This window comes from Astyanax mexicanus, chromosome 24 (assembly GCF_023375975.1).
Source record: "Astyanax mexicanus isolate ESR-SI-001 chromosome 24, AstMex3_surface, whole genome shotgun sequence".
NCBI lineage: Eukaryota > Metazoa > Chordata > Actinopteri > Characiformes > Acestrorhamphidae > Astyanax > Astyanax mexicanus.
In genome coordinates, this window is record NC_064431.1 from 31,525,782 (window position 1) to 31,548,236 (window position 22,455).

Consider the following 22,455-nt stretch of genomic DNA (forward strand, 5'->3'; position numbering starts at 1 on the left):
TGTTTGTAATGATGTGATGGTGTGTGTGTGTGTGTGTCCCCTCTCCAGGTGCAGAAGCTGTCAGTAGGTATTGAGAGTGATGTCAGGGTGATTGAGTGTGAGGTCAGGGAGGGTGGATGGTGAATGGGTTATTTAGGTCGTATATGGATTTGGATCTGCATCACTGAAGGCAAAACTGAAGATGTCTCTATATCTCCAAATCAGATAATCTTCTGACTTCTGGCTTTAATTATGCAGCTAACTGATTGTGCAATACCTTCCTGAACAGCTCTTATATATATATATCATTCAAACCAAGGATTCTAGGAGTTCTGAGGAGGAGAGATCTGTATTTTCAGTTTATTACAGATTAATTTATAGAATGTGGCACATTTAAATGCATGTTCTTATGTAGGAAAGATGTATATATATTTATAATTCTAATTATTACTGTTTTTATCGATAATAAGAATGAAATACTCTTTCAAAACCTGAAGTTTGGAGAGAAGCGATCGTGCTGAGTGAGAGATCCTGCTGTGTGGAATCTGCCGGGATGGCCTGAGGTGGTTGTCGGTGTGTTTCTGTATCAGATCAGATCTGTTCTGCTGGACTGAACAGCAGCCTGACTGAGTGACTGAGCTTCAGAACAGGAGATTGTGTGTGTGTGTGTGTGTGCGTGTATATAAAGAGAAGGCAATCAACATGTACTTATATATATATATATATGTGTGTGTATGTAGGTATGTATGGACCTATGACCTTGTGTGTTTACTGTCAGCAGAGATTGTATTGTATTGTGTGTGTGTGTGTTATTCAGAGGTCAGTAGAAGCAGACCGTATGGAGGAACGGACGGCTGCTTTTATCCTCAAACTCCTGCAGCAGTTCATCTATTTCATTCTCCATATCATCAGTGTGCTGAATCTGAGAGAGAAAGATACAGAGAGAGAGAGAGAGAGAGAGAGAGAGAGAGAGAGAGAGAGAGAGTCACTTAAAATGTGTGAATCTGCCAGTTCTTCTTAATACTAGCGTATTTTTCACACTATAAGGTGCATTATCAATAAACCTCTATTTTCTGGTCCATTTTCATACATAAGGCACATTTTAAGTGACAATAGTAAGGAATAAGGGTCACACAGTAATCATTACATTACATTACGTTTTGCAGATGCTTTTGTCCAAAGCGACTTAGAATAATGATGTACATAGAGTAACAGAAGTATAAGGTAAAAGAAACATTTTTAGAAAGAGCCTAAAAGAGGGCAAAGGAGGAAAAAGGAGGAAAGGAGGGGAAGATGGAAATGAGGTTAGAAGTAGTCAACGATTTAAAAGATTTCTCTCTTAAAAACGGTTTATTTTGGGGGAGTAAAACACTTCAGTTTATTTACAGTAAGCTTAGATTTCCAATATTTTCAACAGTGCAGTTAGCAGCAGCGCTTAGCGCTAGCAAACGCCGCTCGACAGTGTGTGTGTTGGTTACTTACACATTGGCAGAGCTCACAGATGAGGAAAGCTCCGAGTGTGGCCTCCTCGTGGTTGTCCTGAATGTCCACGTTAATGACGTGCACGGGCTGGAACGTTTCCTGCTCACGAGAGTTCAGATCTACAGACGCACACAAACACATGTTAAATCTGCAGCACTCGGTAATTCCACCCTGAAATCTAGAACTCACAATAAGTTGCATTTCTGAATTCTTACCATAACTCTTGCAATTACTCCAATTCTAGAACCTTCCCAATTACACAAATTCCAGAACTCTTGCAATCACTCCCATTTTAGAACTTTCACAATTACTTAAATTCCACAACTTGTACAATTACTCACTTTCTGGAACTTTCATAATTAATTAAATCCCATAACTGTACCAATTACTCACATTCTAGAGCTTTCATAATGATTCAATTCTACAACTTTCACAATTACTGAAACTCCAGATCCCTTGCAATTACTCACATTCTAGAGCTCTCACAATTATTCATTTCAATAACTTGCACAATTACGCATTTAAAAGTAAACCCTGCCATGTTTGCGGGAGTGAGTGTGTGTGTATTTGAGTATGTTGGTGAATGTGGAGTCACTGTACACCGCATGATGCACTGCTTACCTTCCAGCACCTGGTCGTACACTCTCTCCTCGCAGGTGATGACCAGATCAAACTGATCTTTACAGCTCTGGAATCTCTCCGGCCTCTGCTTAATGCGCTTGTTCCTCTCCAGCATGTGCAGAATACCGTTCTGAGTGTATCTGAGCAGCAGCAGAGTCAAGGAAACACCACGGTCCAGATAAAAGCACACAAACACATACACAGCAATGATGTGTATTTAGCATTCAGAGCACGGAAATGTAAACACAATGAATCAGATCATGTGACTCATGAATGTGGTCATTTAATATAAAAACGTGCGATAAAAATCAGCATCATTCATCTATTAAAAAAAATTAAAGCTAAATGTTCAGTTTCATTTTTTATTTTGCTTAAAATGACTCAAACAAGGTGTAAAAAAAAGCAGGACTGAACCCCAACTGTGGAGCACCTGCACCCTGTAATGGTCCAGTGGACTTTTATTCTACCCAGTGCACAACACAGAACAGGAAACAAAGAACCATCCCTGCTCCTGTACACTTATAAATATAACACTTATATAACTTCATTACTCAACAAACCGAGATTTTAATTTTTCATTAATCTGTTAAATACTGCCCTATACTTTACCTACAGTCACAAATCACATGACATAATTACCACTACTAGCACTCTCACACTAGGAAAAATCACAATTACTCACTACTAGCACTCTCACATTCAGGAACTTTCACAATGATTCACATTCTTACCATAACCCACATATGCATCCCACTGCATTCTAAAACCATCCCAATTCACTTCTAGCAGCTACTCTCGCAATTATTTTCATAACCTACTGCAACAACCCACATTCACAAACGTTTAAATTACAGAACTCTTGCAATAGTACTTTAACTATAAGTCGCAGTCCAGAACTCTCACACTAATGTTGGGTCACATCTCAATTTCTCATGTATTGTATTCTTCAGCAGAATTCTCAATAAAACTCAATAAAGCTCTCGCAATAATATGCATTGTTGCCACAACCTACAGAGGTTGGACAATGAAACTGAAACACCTGTCATCATTTTAGTGTGGGAGGTTTCATGACTAAATTGGAGCAGCCTGGTGGTCAACCTTCATTAATTGCACATTATTGCACCAGTAAGAGCAGAGTGTGAAGGTTCAATTAGCAGGGTAAGAGCACAGTTCTGCTCTAAATATTGCAATGCACACAACATTATGGGAGACATACCAGAGTTCAAACGAGGACAAATTTTTGGTGCACGTCTTGCTGGAGCATCTGTGACCAAGACAGCAAGTCTTTGTGATGCATCAAGAGCCACGGTATCCAGGGTAATGTCAGCATACCACCAAGAAGGACCAACCACATCCAACAGGACTAACTGTGGACGCTGTAAGAGGAAGCTGTCTGAAAGGGATGTTTGGGTGCTAACCCGGATTGTATCCAAAAAACATAAAACCACGGCTGATCAAATCACGGCAGAATTCAATGTGCACCTCAACTCTCCTGTTTCCACCAGAACTGTCCGTCACCACAATCAATTATTGTGCTCTAAAACCAGGTGTTTCAGTTTCATTATCCAACCACTGTACATAATAGGACTCTTGCACTTTCCATCATCGACATACTAGAACTCTCACATTCTGGAGCTCACATTGTTATCACAACACACAATAACACACTCTTAAATTCACAAATTCTCACAGTTATTCAGATTCTAGAACTTTCACAAAAATATGCAAAGTTGCCAAAATCAAACAAACTAGGACTTTCACAATAAAAAAGTCACATTCTAGAACTATTACAATATCTCTGACATACTAGAAGTCTTAAATTATAAAACTCAATAAAAAATGAAACAATTTTCTGCTACAAGAACTCAAATAAGTATTCACATTCACATGATCTATTACAATATGAATTGTTGCAATAACAGAACTGAAACTCACACTGTTGCCACAACACACAATAATTAAATAATAAAACTTTTGCATTCCAGAATTCACACACAATTCCAAGGAAACACTTGCATGTTAAAACTTAATTTACATTCTTACCAAATTCTCACAATTATTAACATTCTAGAACTCTCGCAATATTGCGCATTGTTCACACTCGCCAATAGTCGCATCCTAAAACTCTTGAAATAATTTTTATTCCATGCAGAACTGTAGTGTGCATTTCTGCCACATCCCATACACTAGAACTCTCGCAAGGATTTACAATTTTATAATTTTACAAAATAGATCCCATTTCAGCCACAACTCTACAAACTCTCATGCAGTACTGAGGTATCTACTGTTCTCCAATCATAAATCATGTGCCTTTTTTTCTGAGGTCAGTTTCATTGCGTCTCTTAAAATATTACAAAATAACTCTAACCAATCAGAACTTTGCTTCAGCTGTGGAGCAACTGCACCCCCTAATGGTCAAACAGCATCACTGCATCAAAAAGCACCAGTGCACTATTATTTCACACCCTGTGCACACACAACACAGATCCATCACTGCTCCGGATCCTCCTACATATAACCAGAGTTTATCACCCTGGGTTCTGTGTTCCACAAAATTTAAAAACCCTACATTACCTAGAAATCAACGCTCATGAATATTCATGAGTCTTACGATAAAGATAAAATGCACACAGGCTTTTCTCTATGCACTAGACAGTGCACACAGTAATATTTATTATTGATTATCCAAATCCACCAGTGAACATACGTTTCTTTGGATTTGTATGTGGAATGCGGATAATGGTGAAATTTGACACACTGCCTTTTATTATGGATACTTTTTTGCAACACAGAGCCATGCACGCATCCTTTTAAAACACACCCTTTAAACAATATGGTTAAAAAATGATTTATATCCATAATAAATTATCAAAAATACTGAAAACACGATTATTTCAGTTGTAACCTTGTGAAGGAGGTTTCAAAATATTTTACATAATATTTTAGACCAAACCCACTTGAAAAGGCTTTTCACCAGAGTCAACTGCCAGCGTTTAACACTAATTAAGGTAAATGTTCTTAATTTACTTGCTTTGATTACGCTTTTTAAAATTACGTTCTGCAGTAAATAAGGCTGTGCTGCATTTAGAGAACTGAATGGAGATCAGTGGATGGAGTAACACTGGCACCTGGTGGCAAACTGAGAAAAAAATCTGAAATTAATGCTGAAACGTTTGCTACTAATGGAAAACATAAATTGTTAGTGAGACAAAAGTAAAAAAAAAAGAGAAGAAATAATTCTTAATCTAGCCAGTAAAAATTAACCTATTATTACAATTAATGCCTGGAATGAGCTAGAAGGGAATGATGCTTCCAGAATTGAGCTGTTTCTCAGAAATTATGGTGCTGAATACTGTTCAAACACTTACATAAGTTAAGAATAAAGTAGGTTTATCTAGAACGCCATGATAAACACTTATTTAAAAAAAAAAATACCCCCCAATTCAGGAAAAAAACAAAAAAATAAAAGTGCCTCAATAGTATAGTCCATTTAGCTGTTTAATATTATCTAGTTGTAGACTTTTTTTTTACTTTCAGTGGTTAATTTCCATTCAAAATGCTGTTTAGTCCAAACCTAAACTTAATCACTGTCTGAGAAACTACCCCATAGTCTACATAGCTTGAATTTAGTCATTTGAACAAAGAAAAATGGGAAAATTTTGCCTAAAATGCAAAAAAACAACAACAAATTTAATAAATGTTTTAGTAACAAAATTAACTCAAGCAATGTAGTTCCTTACCACTGCCTTTTTAAATAATTGCATCATTTAGAGAACAAAAGTAACCTTCCACCCCCTCCCTCTTAACCTGTTTTTACTATAAAAATCTTCTATAAAACTATAAGAATCTACTATAAAAAAGTAGAACAGTCAGATTAAGTCAATCAGTCTATCAAGTCAATCCTGAGAACACTAAAGAGTAAAAAGTACTGATAAAATGTGAAAACTTTTATGTTAATAAAAGTCCTACTGGTTGTTTTGCAGTATCAGCATAATGCTGGTTACGCCCCTTCTAATGAATACATTTACATATGTACGAGTTGGGCCCACTGCTGACACAGTTGTGCAAATGTGCACACACACACAGCTTGGCTAAACCCTGCAGAAAAGTACTGCAAACAAAACAAGAATTTCCACAGCAGATAATCAGTCATAAGACTGTTGGCACCGTGACCCCAGTTTAGAGCTGTGGAACGGGGAAAGTGTGTTCTCTGGAATGATGGAGCTTCATCCAACACTTTTGTAATGAGTTGGGGATGTGTCTTCCAACAAAATCAGGATAAACTCCTGTCTTTTTAGAAACAATGAATGCACAGGTGTCCCAACACTTTTGTCAAAACAGTGTATAAACACTGTTCATCCTCAAAATCTGAGATAACAGTAGAACAGCAGACGGTAATTAATAAAGCATTTAAGTATATAGTAATGTATATGTGTCTTTGCATACATCCTGCACCCCTGAACCATACACTAACATCCTGCAACCAAAAGGTTTAGGTGTAACAGTTAGGAAATTCTTAAACTCCACTTCTAATAATAATAAAAAAATAAAAATAATAATAATAATAATTATAATAAATAGTAGTCCTACAATAACTATACCTGCATAGTAAACATATTAAAAAGTGGGCTAAAGTCAGTCATCCTGAGTAACCTTAGGAGTAAAACTTCATTAATGCTCTACTAAAGTACTCTCTGAAGTACTACATATCTTTAAAAATATATATATAGCGATGCAGCAAATTGTCGCTGTCCAATGAAAAACAAGTATCTCCATTTGTGTCAATTTTTACTTTACTACATAATTTGAACAGACAAACTGCCCCTTTCATGTGCCAAAATTTCCTGATGAATGGTCCAAAAGAATTACTTAAAAATGACCTGATAAACACTTTTTACATTGACTTCCATTAAAAGTTTAGAAGTTTTTTTTCCTTTCTCTCCCCTGTAAAGTTGTTGTTTTTGGGGGTACTTGTTTTTCATTGGACAGCGACAAAATACAGGCCTGTGTATTAAAACTACACTGATGCAACATTTTCACAAATGTAGACTTTAAATATGGGCTGTACAGATTAACTCTTATTACCGGTAATTTATTCATTTCCAAAGTACATAGAGCACTTAGACAGCAACAAATACTATGGGTGTAAAGTAAATCAAAGTTTAAAAAGTAAATATATTTTTACGCCAATTTACATGTGCAGATCTTTTTACAAGAAGTTTGGTTTTACTCAATGACGTCACAAACAAGCCTATTTCTTTCTTACTCCTTACAGAATAACAAAACAACGTCCTAGACTTCAGATTTCAACATATTAATAAATGTAAATGCTGATATATAATACAAATTACATAAATGTACAATGCTCAGTTTAGATCCAGAAGCCGTAATTTTGAGACTTATATTACACTACTTGGGAAGTAGTGTATAATCTGGGATTAAATCCCTTTATCATTTTAAGACCTTTAAAGCACTGACATGCTTATGAAAGCATTTTTTTTTTCAAAATGTATTTTGGAAAAATGTATTTAAAAATAGCTTCCTGAGATTTTATGCACGCTCCCATCCTTAACAAACTGTGGAGCACAAATGTCTTGAAATTTTACAATTAGACTACTTTAAATTCGTTGTAATAAGCTAAAATGTCGCATATTAGAACTGCACTAATGCACGTATTCCTCTGACCACCGACATAATGGAGTGCACCAAGAACCAATTAACTTCCCCTGTGAGATACAAAGATGTGTTTACCAGCTGAAGGTTTGAAACGCCATTATTTTTACAATACTAAAGCTTTCAGACCAGCACTCTTACAAAAAAATGCTATTTTCCTCCAGAATTAGGAAAAAAAGCCATTATTCTGGATACAGAAGCAAATACTTGTATAAAAAAGGTTTATACACCCATTTGCACTCTTGCAAAAAAAAAAAAAACTTTCCAAGAAAAAAGCTGCTGTAATTCTGGTGTAGCAACAATGTGAGTGAATATGTGAGTGTGTAAAAAGGGGAGACGTAGAGGTGTGTGTGTGTGTGTGTGTATGAAAATGTCTGTGAGCTCGGGATACAAGTCCTTGTCTTTTCGGACCAGATCGCTGTACATCTGTTCGTAAGTGGTTTTGAAGTCGTACACGTTGGGCTTGTCCGGAGCCGGGCCGGGGAGCTTGACGTGAGTGCCCGTCCCGAACGACCGCACGTCAAAACCACGTTTGCTGCAGAAACACAGAGAGATGGTGAACAGCTGAACAAAAACACACATTAACACACTCAGCACAACAAACACACACCTGCAGGGAATACATATCCCTCACTCTACTCTATTTACAAGTTATCTAGCACTTATCTAGCACACTGTGTGTATGAGAAATCAAGCAGTCGAGAGAAAGTGAATGTGTGCTGGAGTAAAGTTAAAGTGTGCACTAAAATAAACAAGAGAAGAAATGTATGTGTTTGGGCTAGCAGCCTCCCGAGGAAGTGAGCTAGTGAGCTCATGGGGAAGTGAGCACCTGAGATCCAGAGCAAGGGAACTAGTGAGCTAGCGTGTGGTTTTAATCTAACACCCCCTCACCCCAGCTTCCGGTTAATAAGCAAGTGAACCAGTGAGATCCTGAACAAAGTGAACTAGTGAGGAAGTGAGCTCCTGAGATCCAGAGCAAGTGTACTAGTGAGCTAGTGTGTGTGTTCTTAGTCTAACGCCCCCTCGTCCCAGCTTTCGGTTGATAAGCAAGTGAGCCAGTGAGCTCCTGAGATCCAATACAAGTGAACTAGTGTGTGTTTTTAGTCTAACTCCTCTTGTCTCAGCTTCCGATTGATAAGCAAGTGAGCTCCTGACGTAGTGAATGTGAGCTCCTAAGTAAACAAGTGAGCTCCTGAAACAGTGAATGTGAGCTCCTAAGTGAACAAGTGAGCTCCTGAAACAGTGAATGTGAGCTCCTAAGTGAACAAGTGAGCTTCCAAAGAAGTGAATGTGAGCTAAGTGAACAAGGGAGCTCCTGAGCTAATGAGCGCCAGATGAAGAGAGCACCTGAAACACTGATCTCCTGAGATCCAGAGCAAGTGAACTAGTTAACTTAGTGTGTGTGTGTGTTTTCAGCCTAACGGTCCCTCGCCACAGCTTCCGGTTGATAAGCACGTAAGCCAGTGACCTCCTGTGCTAGTGAACTAGTGAGCTTCTGAAATACAGAGCAAGTGAGTGTGTTTTTAGTCTAACTCCCACTCAACCCCAGCTTCCAGTTGATAAGCAAGTGAGCTCCTGCAGTAGTAAATGTGAGTAATCAAAGTGAACCAGTGAACCAGATCCTGAGCAAAGTCGACTAGTCAGCTCCTGGGATCCACAGCAAGTGTACTAGTGAGCTATTGAAAGTGTTTTTTGTCTAACGCCCCCTTATCCCAGCTTCCGGTTGATAAGCAAGTGAGCCAATGAGCTCCTGTGAACTAGTGCGGTCCAGACCTAGGTAAGAAGTGATATCCAGAGCTAGTGAGGTAGTGGACAAGTGATATCCAGAGCTAGTGTGCTAGTGAACAAATGATATCCAGCCCTAGTGAAGAAGTGCGTGTGTGTTTAGTCTAACTCCCCTCCCCCCAGCTTCCGGTTGATGGTTTAAAGCCTCTAACCCAAATCCTCGCACTCTTCCGACTGTAGAACACAGATAACTGACTAAATGACGATTAAAACGAAGTTAATTCGGATCAGAATTCGGATTTGCTCCGTTCGGACGGGTTAGTTGTTAGGAGGCGGCTGTGTGTGAAGGAGCCGGGCGGATAAACCTCTCTCTGAGAGGGTGGTGTGTTTGTGCTCCTCAGGGCTCTGGAGGAGCAGGAGCTTTAGGAGAAGCTGTGGAGGAGCTGAAGGAGATTTAGAAGGAGTTGTAGGGTGAGGTTGTCGGCGGCTCGCTGTAGTTTTCTCGGTAGGTTCCTCTCCGTTGTTACCTGAGGATGTTGTGAGCCTCCATGCTGCGGTTCTGGTTGCTCGAGCAAACGACCGCCACGCGCAGCGGCTGGCTCGGCATCGCTGTGAGTTAAAGTTCACAGTTCAGAAGAAGAATATTAAAGTTAAATATGAGGAGAGGAGAAGATCAGCGCGGCGGTTTTAGGAGAGGAAGACTGAGCCGGACCTGCTGTACAGAGAGAACTAGCTAAAATGGCGGAGGGAGACGAGGGGGCGCTGACGTATTGCAGCGGACGGGGCGGAGCCACCGGGTGTGACGCCACCTCCACAGTCCCAGTACTGCGCCTGCGCGCAGGGCCTGTGTCACGTCGATTTGTGCTACCCGTCCATATGTGCTAATTTTTCTGCTGCTGCGCAAGCGCTGACCCATGTGTTTATCACGATAAATATCTAGAACAGTTTTCCTTGAGTATGTGATGTAATTAACATTTTCTGTTTAAAATTGGCCTTAAAATATCCTTTTTTCCCTCACGAATGTTAACTACAAATTTACACGTATATCTTTTGTTATTATAACAATACTTTGAATTAACCATTACAATATATTGTAAACCTTTATATTCTACCCTTTGATTTTAATTCACTTCTCCAAACTAAGTAGAATCAGTACAAAAAAGTTCTTCTGTCACTGTTTTATTGTGATGAGGATCTATCGTATATCGATTAGCCTTTCTCAATTAATGTATTATTGTTTTTATTTGTAATTTTGTTATCTTTCATATGTCTAATTCTGTGATTTTCTTGTTTCACGAGCATATTGGATCCATGAATAATTAAGTCTGTACGTACCAATAACTTGGATATTGTTATCTGTCTGACGTTATTTGTATACTTGTTTGTTAAATAAAAAAGGTTTTCATTGAGTACTTTTTACAATCTTTTTACAGCAGTGTAGTTTGCAAATTGGGATAAAAAAATTATAGACTTAAAATCCTACCTAGCTTCACTTCAAACTTCTGCCGGGAGAATGTTCTTATATGATTTTTTTTTTTTTTTTTTACCATCAAATAAATAATACACTAGATTAACACGGTTTGACATACTAGCACATTTTGTCAGCGTACCGTCTGCTTTTTCTATTAACTCTATTGACTTATATTTATATATAAGGCAAATAAATTTTCACATCATTGTATCTCAACGATCACAAACACACACAAAACATGGTGTAAACTCATTATTACTTTATTATTTGACACAGCAGGTTTTGTATAAGAGAGGGAAAAAGCACAGTATTGAAATTTCTTCACCAGTCTGCACATCCTCTGACAGTGAACAACAATGAGGAACTCTCTAACAGCTATAAGGCATTTAATCTTATTGGGTCCACCACAGGGATGGCATCTGAGAACACAAACGCTTTACAGTGAAGTCCTACACAAATAAAACAGCATTGCTTTGTTTGAGGAGAAAGCTAAGAAGTGTCCCACATTCCTCTTCCAAATATTCACACTTCTGTAAAGTCACACTTTATGTAAAAATGCTATTGCTGCTAATAATCAATGAAAGCTGGTAGGCCTGGATAGAATTAGCATGTATAAACACAATGCAACTCCTTACAAATGCAAATACTGATAATTTTACCTTCTACTCACTAATGTATGTAGGATTATCAATGAGTAACAGACAAATTAATTAATGATTTCACTTATTATTCCCTAATTTAAGAATACTAATGATTCAATAACTACTACACAAGTTAGGTAGCACATTCCAGCGTTCATCCAGTGTTAGCATTAACAACATTTTTACATCTTTATTCAAGTGATAATTTAGCCAGAAATCTAACTCTTAACTCATTTCCCACCTTATCATATATTTACTCAATCAGAAAAGACAATAGAAAGCTTATTTAACGTTAGTTTAATACTGGAGCTATCAGGCTAATATAGCGTAGCTAACAAGCTACCAGTTAGCATGGTGCTAACTGCACACTTTCCCTTAAACCAGTTATTAATCTATAACATATTTCCTCATGTGTTTTCTGATATTATTTAACTCTTTATTATCTATTAAGGTCATTTTGAGATAACAATATAGATTGCGTACAACACATATTAATTGTTAGCTATATTAGCCCATTAGCCTTGTTGTTATCTTCAAACATGCTAGTTAAATTGTAAATGGATTAAAATAAGCTCACACAATTGTCCACAGCTAAAAATGTGTAAAACTAATCAATTAAACATTTTAAAGTATCATGGTGAATTTTCTTATCGTCTCAGCAATATACTTTTTTTATTTTTATACTTAGTCATTTTATTACAAAGAGCATAATAAGTCCAGTTTAGTCAATTTTGAATAAAAGTCGGTACTTAGTATAAGATAGCATTTTAAAGAATCACAAGTATTGCAATAAATATTGTGTATTGTGAAAGTTAATCTAATTCCTTAACAGGCTATCATTTTGTCAGTTTTATTCCTGATATTACACGACTAAATGTTGAGGATTTCTATTCACGAATAACATGAAAAGATGAAAAGATACTGAAAATCCTAATTGTAACTATAATAAAAAAATAATTTAAAATATTGCAGTAAATATATGCAAAAAATCATAAAATTAATGCTTTCTCAAGCTTAATTTCAAAATAATTTTAAAAGTAATATTTAAAAAAATACAAATCAAACAGTTCCTGTCCCTTTCATTTAATTATGGGCGTCTAGTTTTCATGTCTATTTTAAACATGCAGAGTTCAGGTTGATTCACCAACTGTTCTGTTTTCAGAATGTAAAAAAATATATTTTACTGCAATGAAAATGGGTTTTGTATCATATTCACTTTTAGCCTGTATACGGGCCAAATTTTGAAATACAGATTTTTTTTTTGTTTTAACATATCAGCACTAATTTAGAGTATAAGTGGGAAAATTGGGACATTTAATTTTTGGCTTCACTATCACTTTAAAACCCAACACTAAAACAGTCATGAGATGATCATCCATTGCTTTCTGTTACATTTTTATTACAGTTTATTTTCACCCTACAGTTATTCGAGACCTTCTGTATAACAGCATGTTTCTACAGCTATGTGAGTAAACCTATTTTTCCTAAGGGTGTGCGCACAGTTCAATGGTAAACATACGTTAATATTATTTGCAGGAAATGGACACAGGTGAGTCCAGGGTCACAGGCAGCGGGCACAACAGCTTATTGGTGAGAGTTTATAGCTATAGGAAAAGGTTAAAACGTTAAAGCTGGAGTCTGATCTCCGTCTGTACCTGATCTGTGTGTTTATACACTCTGAGGTTAGAGGCGGAGTTTGACCTTTGTGTTCAGGAGTGCAAAAAATGTTTCGTATTTATTTATGTATTTTATAACCAATGATTTAAGGACCAATTATTGTGATTACTTTTGAAATTATTTTTTGAGTACTAGACAAATAATAAAAAATATATAAACAGAAGGCAAATAATGTTGTATAATATAGTTGTATGGAAATATCAGGTTGTTTGCCGTTTTTAAAGCAGTAAGAAAATTTCAAATGAATGATGATTAATTAGTCAATTAGAGTTAAATCAATGTCACCACAACCTAAACCAAAAAATATGATTCTTGAAAATAAAGGGGTGTGAAAATCTGGTGTTCTTATTTTTTTTTCCTTTAAATATTATTATTTTTTTTACATTTTAGGTATTAAAATGTCCCTTTAGAACAGTTAACAAAAAATGTAATAAAAAAAAAATAATTTAGTGGGTTCAGTGCACATTAAAGCATGAGGGTACTTTAAATAATATTATTATCTGCAAACATTTTCACACACACACATACATACACACACTCACACACTTTAACAAGTGATTTGTCCAACAACCAATCAAACAAAATATATTTTGAATGTGTATTTCTCTACTGGGTACTGCAATGACCAATGAAGCAGAACAGCCTCTGATTGGCTGTATTCTTTTTTCAGGGGGTTCTGGGGTAAAAAATAGGCTCTAAGCGTGCCAATCTTCTATATTCCTGTATACTGGCAGATCAACTCCCATTTTTTATTAGTAAGTAATGATCTTTTGAACATTTTAAGTTGGTAAATATTTCTGCATCGATACTTCTGCTTGCTTTATGTTTGCCTGTGCGAGCGCCCTATGCAGCTTCAGCTATCGCTCTGCAGTTCAAACAGAGAAGGTGGGAAATTGTGGGTGGGACCAATCACAGCTGCTGCTGTCTGCGTTGTGCAACGTGTAGTTACATCGTGTAGTTACGATTATGGCGTAGCTTCGACGCAGAAGTATAAACTGGTCTTTTCTTCCCGATTGGACGCCAGAGCAGCAACTAATAAAGCGGATAAGATTGGCCTCTGATTGGCTGCTTTCTGAGCCCCACCTCCACACTTTGTTATCGCCCTAATAAACATTTTTTTTAAATGTGCGCATATTGAGGGCGGATTTTAACAATGTAATTTCAGCTCTGGACAGAAGGGTGTGCTCAAAACTCCTTCTAAGACTGTTAGAATCTGATTTAAACAGTATATAAATTCTGAACTGAATGTGTTAATTTGTGTTTTTGGTTTTCAGGAGAATAAATACAATAAATTAGATTAGATTAGGTTAGATTATTTTGGATAAAAAGAATAACTAATGAACATTCTAAAGATGTGGAGCTTTTGTTAGTGTGTACATGTTTTTATTCTTTTTTTTGGTGTGAATTTTTAGCACTACCTCAGTGGCTGAGAGAGATTTAGTGTGTGTGTGTGACTCGAGTGTGTGGGATGTTGAGAGTGCTGTAGAAGAGTGTGAGAAAGTGGCCTATTTATTTCTGCTGTGTGTCTGAGTGCTGTTACGTGTGCATTATTTCACGTTCTGGAGGTGTGCAGGCGTGTCAGGCTGAAATGAGGGATAAACAGGTTTTTGTCACAAACTAATGATCTTCAAATGGTTAATATGGAGATGTTGACTTTTCAGTGTAGCCCTAGTTTAGAGGTTTGTGTGAGTGTGTGTGTGTGTGTGTGTGCATGCTTGAAAGTGTGTGTTATGCTGTGTTTAGAGGTGTGTGTTGTGTGAGCGAGTGGAGTGTCGTGCTGTGAGTGTGTGTTGCACAGACGGACTCATGATGTTCTCAGTGATGTACGCCACCAGCAGGCAGATGATGACCAGCATCACACAGATGGCTCCGCCCACCGTCGTCATGGCAATAACAATGTCCTGCATTCCAGAGGGAGAAATGCTGAAGTCCACACAGCCGGCTTCGTCCCAAATCTGCACACAGAACAAATAGCAGTGTTAAAAAAAAACAGGAGAGGGGCCTGTTATGAAAGAGAATCCTATAGCAGCAAATTCAGTAAAGAATTTGGTATCATTTGGTACCATTTCAGTTTCTGAATCAGTTTCTCTGATTTGAGTAAAATGAACATTGTTTTATTCTATAAACTACAGACAACATTTCTCCCAAATTCCAAATAAAAATATTGTCATTTAGAGCATTTATTTACAGAAAATGAGAAATGGCTGAAATACCAAAAAAGACCTCAAATAATGCAACGAAAACAAGTTCCTATTCCAGATGTGGCCTGCATGCATGAAACATCTGGCTGTGAGGTTGTTTGAACTATAACGAACGACAATAAAAGATAAATAAATAAAATGCTTCTCTGGTGAGCTTTTGTTTACATGCCTCCCCTGTCTCTTTCTCTGTTGCGCTCGGTGTGACCTTAGTTTCTCGTTTTTCTGCCGGTTCTTGGGCTCTCTATGCCCTTATAAGGGCGTTTTTTTCCCCGACCGTGCCCTAATTCACTAGCAGGGGCAGTGGTAGTGTATTGGACTGCGACCCTGATGACACGGGTTGGATCCCACGTGAGGAGCGGTGTGTTTATTTATTTATTTATTTTTTTCTTTCTTCTAGGGTTTACCTGCTTTGAGATCAACTGTTCTGCAATTGGGTTCAACAACCCTCTGGGCTGGAGAGCTACAAGTCTGTAGAACTTAATCCCATTACACTTAATTTTACAAAACATTATTTTTTTTTGTGGCCCGACACTTAATGGCTTGGAAACAAATGTTACTTATTATCAACCAGCTCGTATGTTAAATGTTATAAAAGTAAGATAGTAGTATGTAAAAATAATATAATAGTTTCACAGAATTTGTGCAATATTCATTATTAAAAGTGAAATGAAAATGTTGGTTTGGATCCAGACCGTTTTCATTTTGTCTTTGTGAAGCCTTCCTGCCTCGGCTCCGTCCCAAACCGCCCACAGGGGCTGCAGGCAGATGCGGTAGGGCATGTTCTCGTGAAGCTCGGTCAACAGGAAGTCCCTGCAGCTGTTGCCCAGGGTAACACTCGCGCACTCGAACTGTGTGTAGCTGCCGTTCCACCAACAGCTCATTCTAAAACCCCTCCCCTGCATCTGCTGCCCCCTGTTGGGGCTCTTTGGTGGGGCAGGTAGAGTCTCTCTATCGCCCCCTGCTGCTGGAGTCACTGTGAGTTCAGGGGCTTCTGATGGTACCCCTTTACTCCCGGGGATACTGGATCTGCCCCGTCCGTCATAAGTCCACTGGAGCAGCACGCTACCGTTGGAGAGCATGTTCGCCAGCAGGTTTCCTCCAGGTGACCTTACCTGTCGGCAGGTGCTGCTTGGACAGGTGAAGCCCACCTGAGTGTGACGGAAACAGATTCGGCCCTCTTCGCCTTTCTCAACAACGCGGTATGCACACAAAGTCCCAGCATCCTCGTCATTGGTTGCTTTTTCTGTAGTTGCTCTCGCAATAGTTGTTTGCTCGTTAAGTGTTCTATCGTTTGTCGCTCGTTTGCGAATTGCTTTCGCGCTAAATACTCTCTCACTAGCTGTCCTTTCGGTGTCCTTTCTCTCACTTAGTACTTTTTCACTAGCTGCATTTTCACTAGCTGATCTCTCGTTTGGTAATTTCTCACTGTGTTCTATATTAGCTACTCTCTCGCTAGCAGTTGCTTTCTCACTAGCTTCTCTCGCGCTAGTTAATCCCGCGTTAGCTGTTCTCTGGTTGACCTCGGACATGCTGATCCATACTGATCCATTATTCTGTTTTGAATACAACTCAGTGCTTGTGTTCACTGGCGCCCCCTGGCTGTAAGACTGAGCGCTCTCGTTTATTCCACTGCTTTTGCGCTGTTGCGCAAGAGTCATGCTGCTCAGGTACAGCAGCAAAGCAACCCAGGAGAGAAGAGCTGACCGGAGTCCAGACATCTCGCTCTCATTTGCAGGTGGTTCTCCTCGCGCAGGCCTTCAATATTCACCAACGGAAGATCCAGAGCATGCAGGAAGTTTTTCAAGTGGCGTGGCCTGCAGGACAGTGGGCGGGGTCTCATGATCCATTAGGATAACTGTCATCGTCCTGCAAAAGAAAAAACATCGGATTTAGTGTTTTATGCTAAAAGAAAACAATTATATAGTTTAATAGTTACAGACTGTATATCTGTATCTGTTTCTCTACATACTCATATATTATTATTCTCCTTTCACGTTTATGAGGTGTTAGTGCTGGTTGTACTAGTGGATCAGATACAGCAGTGCTGCTGGAGTTCTTAAACACCTCAGTGCCTCTGAAACTATAAGAACCATAGTCTGTGATAAATCATGGGATAACGATATGGAAGTTGATCATAAGGTGTTACCTTGGGGCATCATTTGGGAATTACCATGCACCTGTATAAGTTATGAGGTGTTATTATGAGGTTGTGAGGTTGTGAGGTTAAACACTGGCCTACTAATAGTTGGTGCCAGATGGATGGGATGTTACATTTCTGAAGTGAAATCCAGATTCCACATTCAATACAAAAGGCCACACACACATTTCCTCAGCTTCCATACCACATCCCATGACATTTGGAATATATTGTATAGATAGGTTTATAGACCAGTATTAGCAACAGCGCTAACATAAATTGTAACATAGAAACTTTTGAATCTGCAAATTCATTTGTATTCTTAATTTATGCATGTGAATTTCCCTAATAACAGTAAATTAATATTGTAATACATTTCTTAATTTTGGTCAATACATTATAATTCTAATATCAATATAAACAGAATAAAAGCCCCTGTCCACGGTGTATGTAATCACACAATGCAAATATATTTACAATATCACAATATGTAAAGACATTTTAATGATTTAAAAAAAAGAGAGAGCACTTTAATTTCTGAATCAGTTTCTCTGATTTTGCTATTTATAGGTTTATGTTTGAATAAATTAATTTATTCTATAAACTACGGACAACATTCCTCCCAAAGTCCAAATATAAATATCGTAATTTAAAGCATTTATTTGCAGAAAATGAGAAATGACTAAAATTCAGACCTCAAATAATGCAAAGAAAGTTCATATTCATGAAGTTTTAAGAATTCATAGTTCACCAATATTTGGTGGAATAACCCGGGTTTTTAACAGTTTTCATGCATCTTGGCATCATGCTCTCCTCCACCAGTCTTACACACTGCTTTTCCAGAGGTTTTCAATTTGGTAAAATCAAAGGAACTCATCATTTTAAGTGTCTCCAGAGTTGTATATATTTAATGCAATACTTCAGCAAATGTGTTTAATACGTAATACGTTGGCTTTTCTTTCAATTGTTTCACAAAATTTACGCTCTGTAATGCAATGTGCTGTTGGGTCAGTGTTCTTTAAAAAACTGATGGTATGCTTGATATGTTTAAAAACGTGTCTTTTTGATATGTTTGGAAAATGTATCACGATACAATACAATATAAACATATTGCCTAGCTTTAATATTAATATTATTTTAAATATTAAAGCAGAAATTACTGCTAATTTAGCCATAATAGCCTAAAGGTGATGGTGATTCAGTCAGAGCCAGAGCTCAGTCCAGCCCTGATCTGCCCTCATTAATCCTGAAACCCAGTAAAATCAGTGAAATCAGTAAAATCAGTGATTTATAGCTGTAAAAGTCCCTACCTTCCTACGTGACATCATCATCACCATCATCATCATTACCATCATCATCATGTTGATGGCTGTCTGGAGTGCGTGCGTGAACGCGAGAGCGCGCGCGCGTCACCGAGTGAGTGCGTGTAATCACAGAAACAGAATCTGCCCCACCTTTTACCCCTTTACCTGCCTCATCCTCCCAGCGCGCGCCCTCTCCTCCTCCGGATTCATACAGCAGCTCTTTGATCTCCTCCTTTTCCAGCCGCTGCAGCATCTTTAGTACGAGCCTCCATCACTGCCCTGCTCCTCCTCTTCATCATCATCCTCCTCCTCCTCTCAGCTCCTGTCTGTCCTGATCAGTCCAGTCTCTGCAACAACACCCTGTTCCTGCAGCACGGTGGAATCTGTCGACCTCTGGAGGCTGATCTGAGAACAAAAACTCATTTTAGAAGGAGAACTCTGGTGTAAAAAGGACTTTTGTTGTAGTAAAACATGAAAAAAAGTTCTTACCTTTGATAAACAGCACACCTCCACCCTCCCACAGCGTTCAGAGATCCAGATATTTTAACAGTTTGTCCAAACACCCTTCAGACTGGGTGATAAGGGGCATAATTTACCCTGATAAATCACTTTTTCCACTGTTATCCAGCTCAAAGTAGCTCCACACCTTCTTGCTAGAATCTGGAGTGCCCTGATATTTAAAACAAGACATTAATAACTTAAAAAGTGCACAAAAAGAAGCTTATTAAAAAAACACTGTTTACATGTTATAACGCTGCTAGCTTCAGCTCCGAGCGCCGCTATTACTGTACTGATAATGACATAGACATATATATACATAGCGTAGTAGCAAGAGCCAGGAGGCAGGCTATGCGGAGTCTATGTATATATACAGGGGTTGAACAATGAAACTGAAACACCTGTCATCATTTTAGTGTGGGAGGTTTCATGGCTAAATTGGAGCAGCCTGGTGGCCAATCTTCATTAATTGCACATTGCAGTAAGAGAAGAGTGTGAAGGTTCAATTAGCAGGGTAAGAGCACAGTTCTGCTCAAAATACTGCAATTCCCAAAACATTATGGGTGACATACCAGAGTTCAAAAGAGGACAAATTGTTGGTGCACGTCTTGCTGGAGCATCTGTGACCAAGACAGCAAGTCTTTGTGATGCATCAAGAGCCACGGTATCCAGGGTAATGTCAGCATACCACCAAGAAGGACCAACCACATCCAAAAGGATTAACTGTGGACGCTGTAAGAGGAAGCTGTCTGAAAGGGATGTTCGGGTGCTAACCCGGATTGTATCCAAAAAACATAAAACCACGGCTGATCAAATCACGACAGAATTTAATGTGCACCTCAACTCTCCTGTTTCCACCAGAACTGTCCGTCACCACAATCAATTATTGTGCTCTAAAACCAGGTGTTTCAGTTTCATTGTCCAACCCCTGTATGTCTGTCATTATCCGTACACAGTGATTCAGATCAGACACAGGTCTTTGCAGTGACTGCACTTGACGTTGAAATTCTTCTTTTTGGATTGACTCCTCCACCAGTCTTACACACTGCTTTTGGTAACTTTATGCTGCTTTACTCCTGGTGCAAAAATTCAAGTAGTTCAGTTTGGTGGTTTGATGGTTTGTGATCATCCATCTTCCTCTTGATTATATTCCAGAGGTTTTCAATTATCTAAAAACTCATCATTGAATATATTTATCAAACTTCTCAGACTAAGAATATGCCAGTCCAGAAATCGGTTACAGTTTACTAAATTCTATTAGACAGCTGATGAAAGGTGATCTTAGATCAGTAATTTTACATGGGGATTTAATTTTACATGGGGATGCTTGATAAATGAGGCAAATTGATAGTAAATAAAAGCACAACAGTTTTATGTAGAACGGGTTTGGATATGGGCTCCTTAATGTAACGCCACCAGCAGCTAATCAGAGTGTTTACTGACCTACACAAATAAACAAATGACCCAAACAGATAAACAGGTCTACAGTAGGTAGAAGTGAAGGAGTCAGCATGGCTGATAATGATGGGAAAGTGTTGAGTCAGGTTAATAGGGCTCAGGGGTGCAGGACCTGAGGGAATAGCAGGATACAGGTTTGGTCAGTAATGGTGACGATCAATATCAACGTCAGAGATCTGATTACAGCGCGTGCACGGGATTAACTGGATTAATCGAGGAGAGAATGACTTCTCAGTGATAACCAAGAAAAATTATATATTTACAATATAGAAACAGCCATAACATTAAAACCTCGTGTCTAATATTGTGTAGATCCCCTTCATGTTGACCTTTAAAGGTGTTCTTTGGTATCTGGACATCTTAAGACATCAGTAGATCTTTTAAAGGACAAATTTTAATGCAAAAAAACACTCTTTTTCTGTGAATCAGCCATTTGGATGCGCCCTTATTCTGACATCACAATAAAAAAAAAACGTGCATCTGTCAACCCCCACCAAGAGCCCCTCCCACTAGATCAGTTGAAGATCCACCCTTTTAGTCTGCTGGTTGAGAACTTCAGACAGTGCACAGCAGCAGATTAGCCATCAGACTTCGTCTGAGGGAGGAATCTGTACCTACTGTCTGTGGCAAATCAGCACATGAGTTTTGTGCTTCTAATTGCTCTCACATAAAGAGAACTCCCCAACTCCATTTCTGCCATTTCAGTCTTTCACTTGTATGCAAATAAGCTGTTTACCACACGTTAGCATTAGCGTGTGATAAATGGCAAAACATGAATAAGCTAGTTCTTCCTTAACTGCGATAGAAATACTTATAATAGCTCCCTCATCTGCTGACTTGCCACGGACAGTAGTTACAGATCCCTCCCTCAGACGAAGTCTGCTGGCTAATCCTGCTGTGTACTGAGGTTCTGAGGTTCTCAACCAAAATGACCGAAGTGGCATAAATTTTTTCTATGTGATTTTATTCTTATCCGGAACAACCATGTATGTGCTTTTCTTAGAAGTCCTCTGAGAAAATTACAGGCTGAATTATCTACTGTTTATTTCAATTTTTTTCAGTCCCGTCCGGACGCACATCTCAGATTTTCGTCTCCTCGCATATAATAAAATAGATATTTGTTACAGTTTGTGTGCACGTTTCCACGGAGATCCATGTAAAAACACAACAGTAAGTGGAAATGGAGAAGCTACTGAACGCTACTGAATGTCATGTGACTGAAAAAAAGGCAAAAAACTCACTGGTCCTCCTTGCAGTCAGGATACAAGAGTTTAAGCACTAAGTAGAAGTGTGAAATATTTTTCATATACGTCCACCTAAGAAACTAATCCTGTCTGGATAGGGCTTATGTCCCATTTAATGCCTATATATATATATATATATATATATGTATAAAATGTAATTTACTGTTTTGTAACTTATGAAAAATGACGTGTCATTAAGTGTGGTATGTGGGCTGAGTTTGGCCTGGTTCTGGTTGGTATCAGCAGGCTAGCTTGGCCTGGTATGATGCTCCTGAGACTGTGAACCTTTAGGGACAGCAGGCCCAGACTGCAGTTGCTTAGCTACAGATACTGGGGTTAAATTA

At 38.4% G+C, this 22,455-nt stretch overlaps 2 protein-coding genes across 3 annotated transcripts; both read right to left on the reverse strand.

The window, feature by feature from the left end:
* Positions 1-10,241, reverse strand: ssu72 (SSU72 homolog, RNA polymerase II CTD phosphatase). Its single transcript, XM_022682520.2, has 5 exons — positions 10,008-10,241; positions 8,147-8,290; positions 2,083-2,222; positions 1,462-1,580; positions 1-901 (listed from the first exon to the last, which is right to left on the reverse strand). The coding sequence occupies exons 1-5, from the start codon at positions 10,085-10,087 to the stop codon at positions 800-802; spliced, it is 585 nt and encodes a 194-aa protein (XP_022538241.1). The 5' UTR covers positions 10,088-10,241; the 3' UTR covers positions 1-799.
* A 2,950-nt stretch (positions 10,242-13,191) lies between these two features.
* Positions 13,192-19,150, reverse strand: fndc10 (fibronectin type III domain containing 10). 2 transcript variants are annotated; one of them, XM_007256694.3, is made up of 3 exons: positions 19,077-19,150; positions 16,163-17,336; positions 13,192-15,224 (listed from the first exon to the last, which is right to left on the reverse strand). In XM_007256694.3, exons 2-3 carry the CDS (start codon positions 17,186-17,188, stop codon positions 15,009-15,011), a joined length of 1,242 nt encoding a protein of 413 aa, XP_007256756.2. In that variant the 5' UTR covers positions 17,189-17,336; positions 19,077-19,150; the 3' UTR covers positions 13,192-15,008. The 2 variants fall into 2 exon arrangements, with proteins under 2 accessions (XP_007256756.2, XP_015463188.2); XM_015607702.3 differs by having other exon boundaries at positions 19,062-19,144.
* Between the last annotated feature and the right edge of the window lie 3,305 nt (positions 19,151-22,455).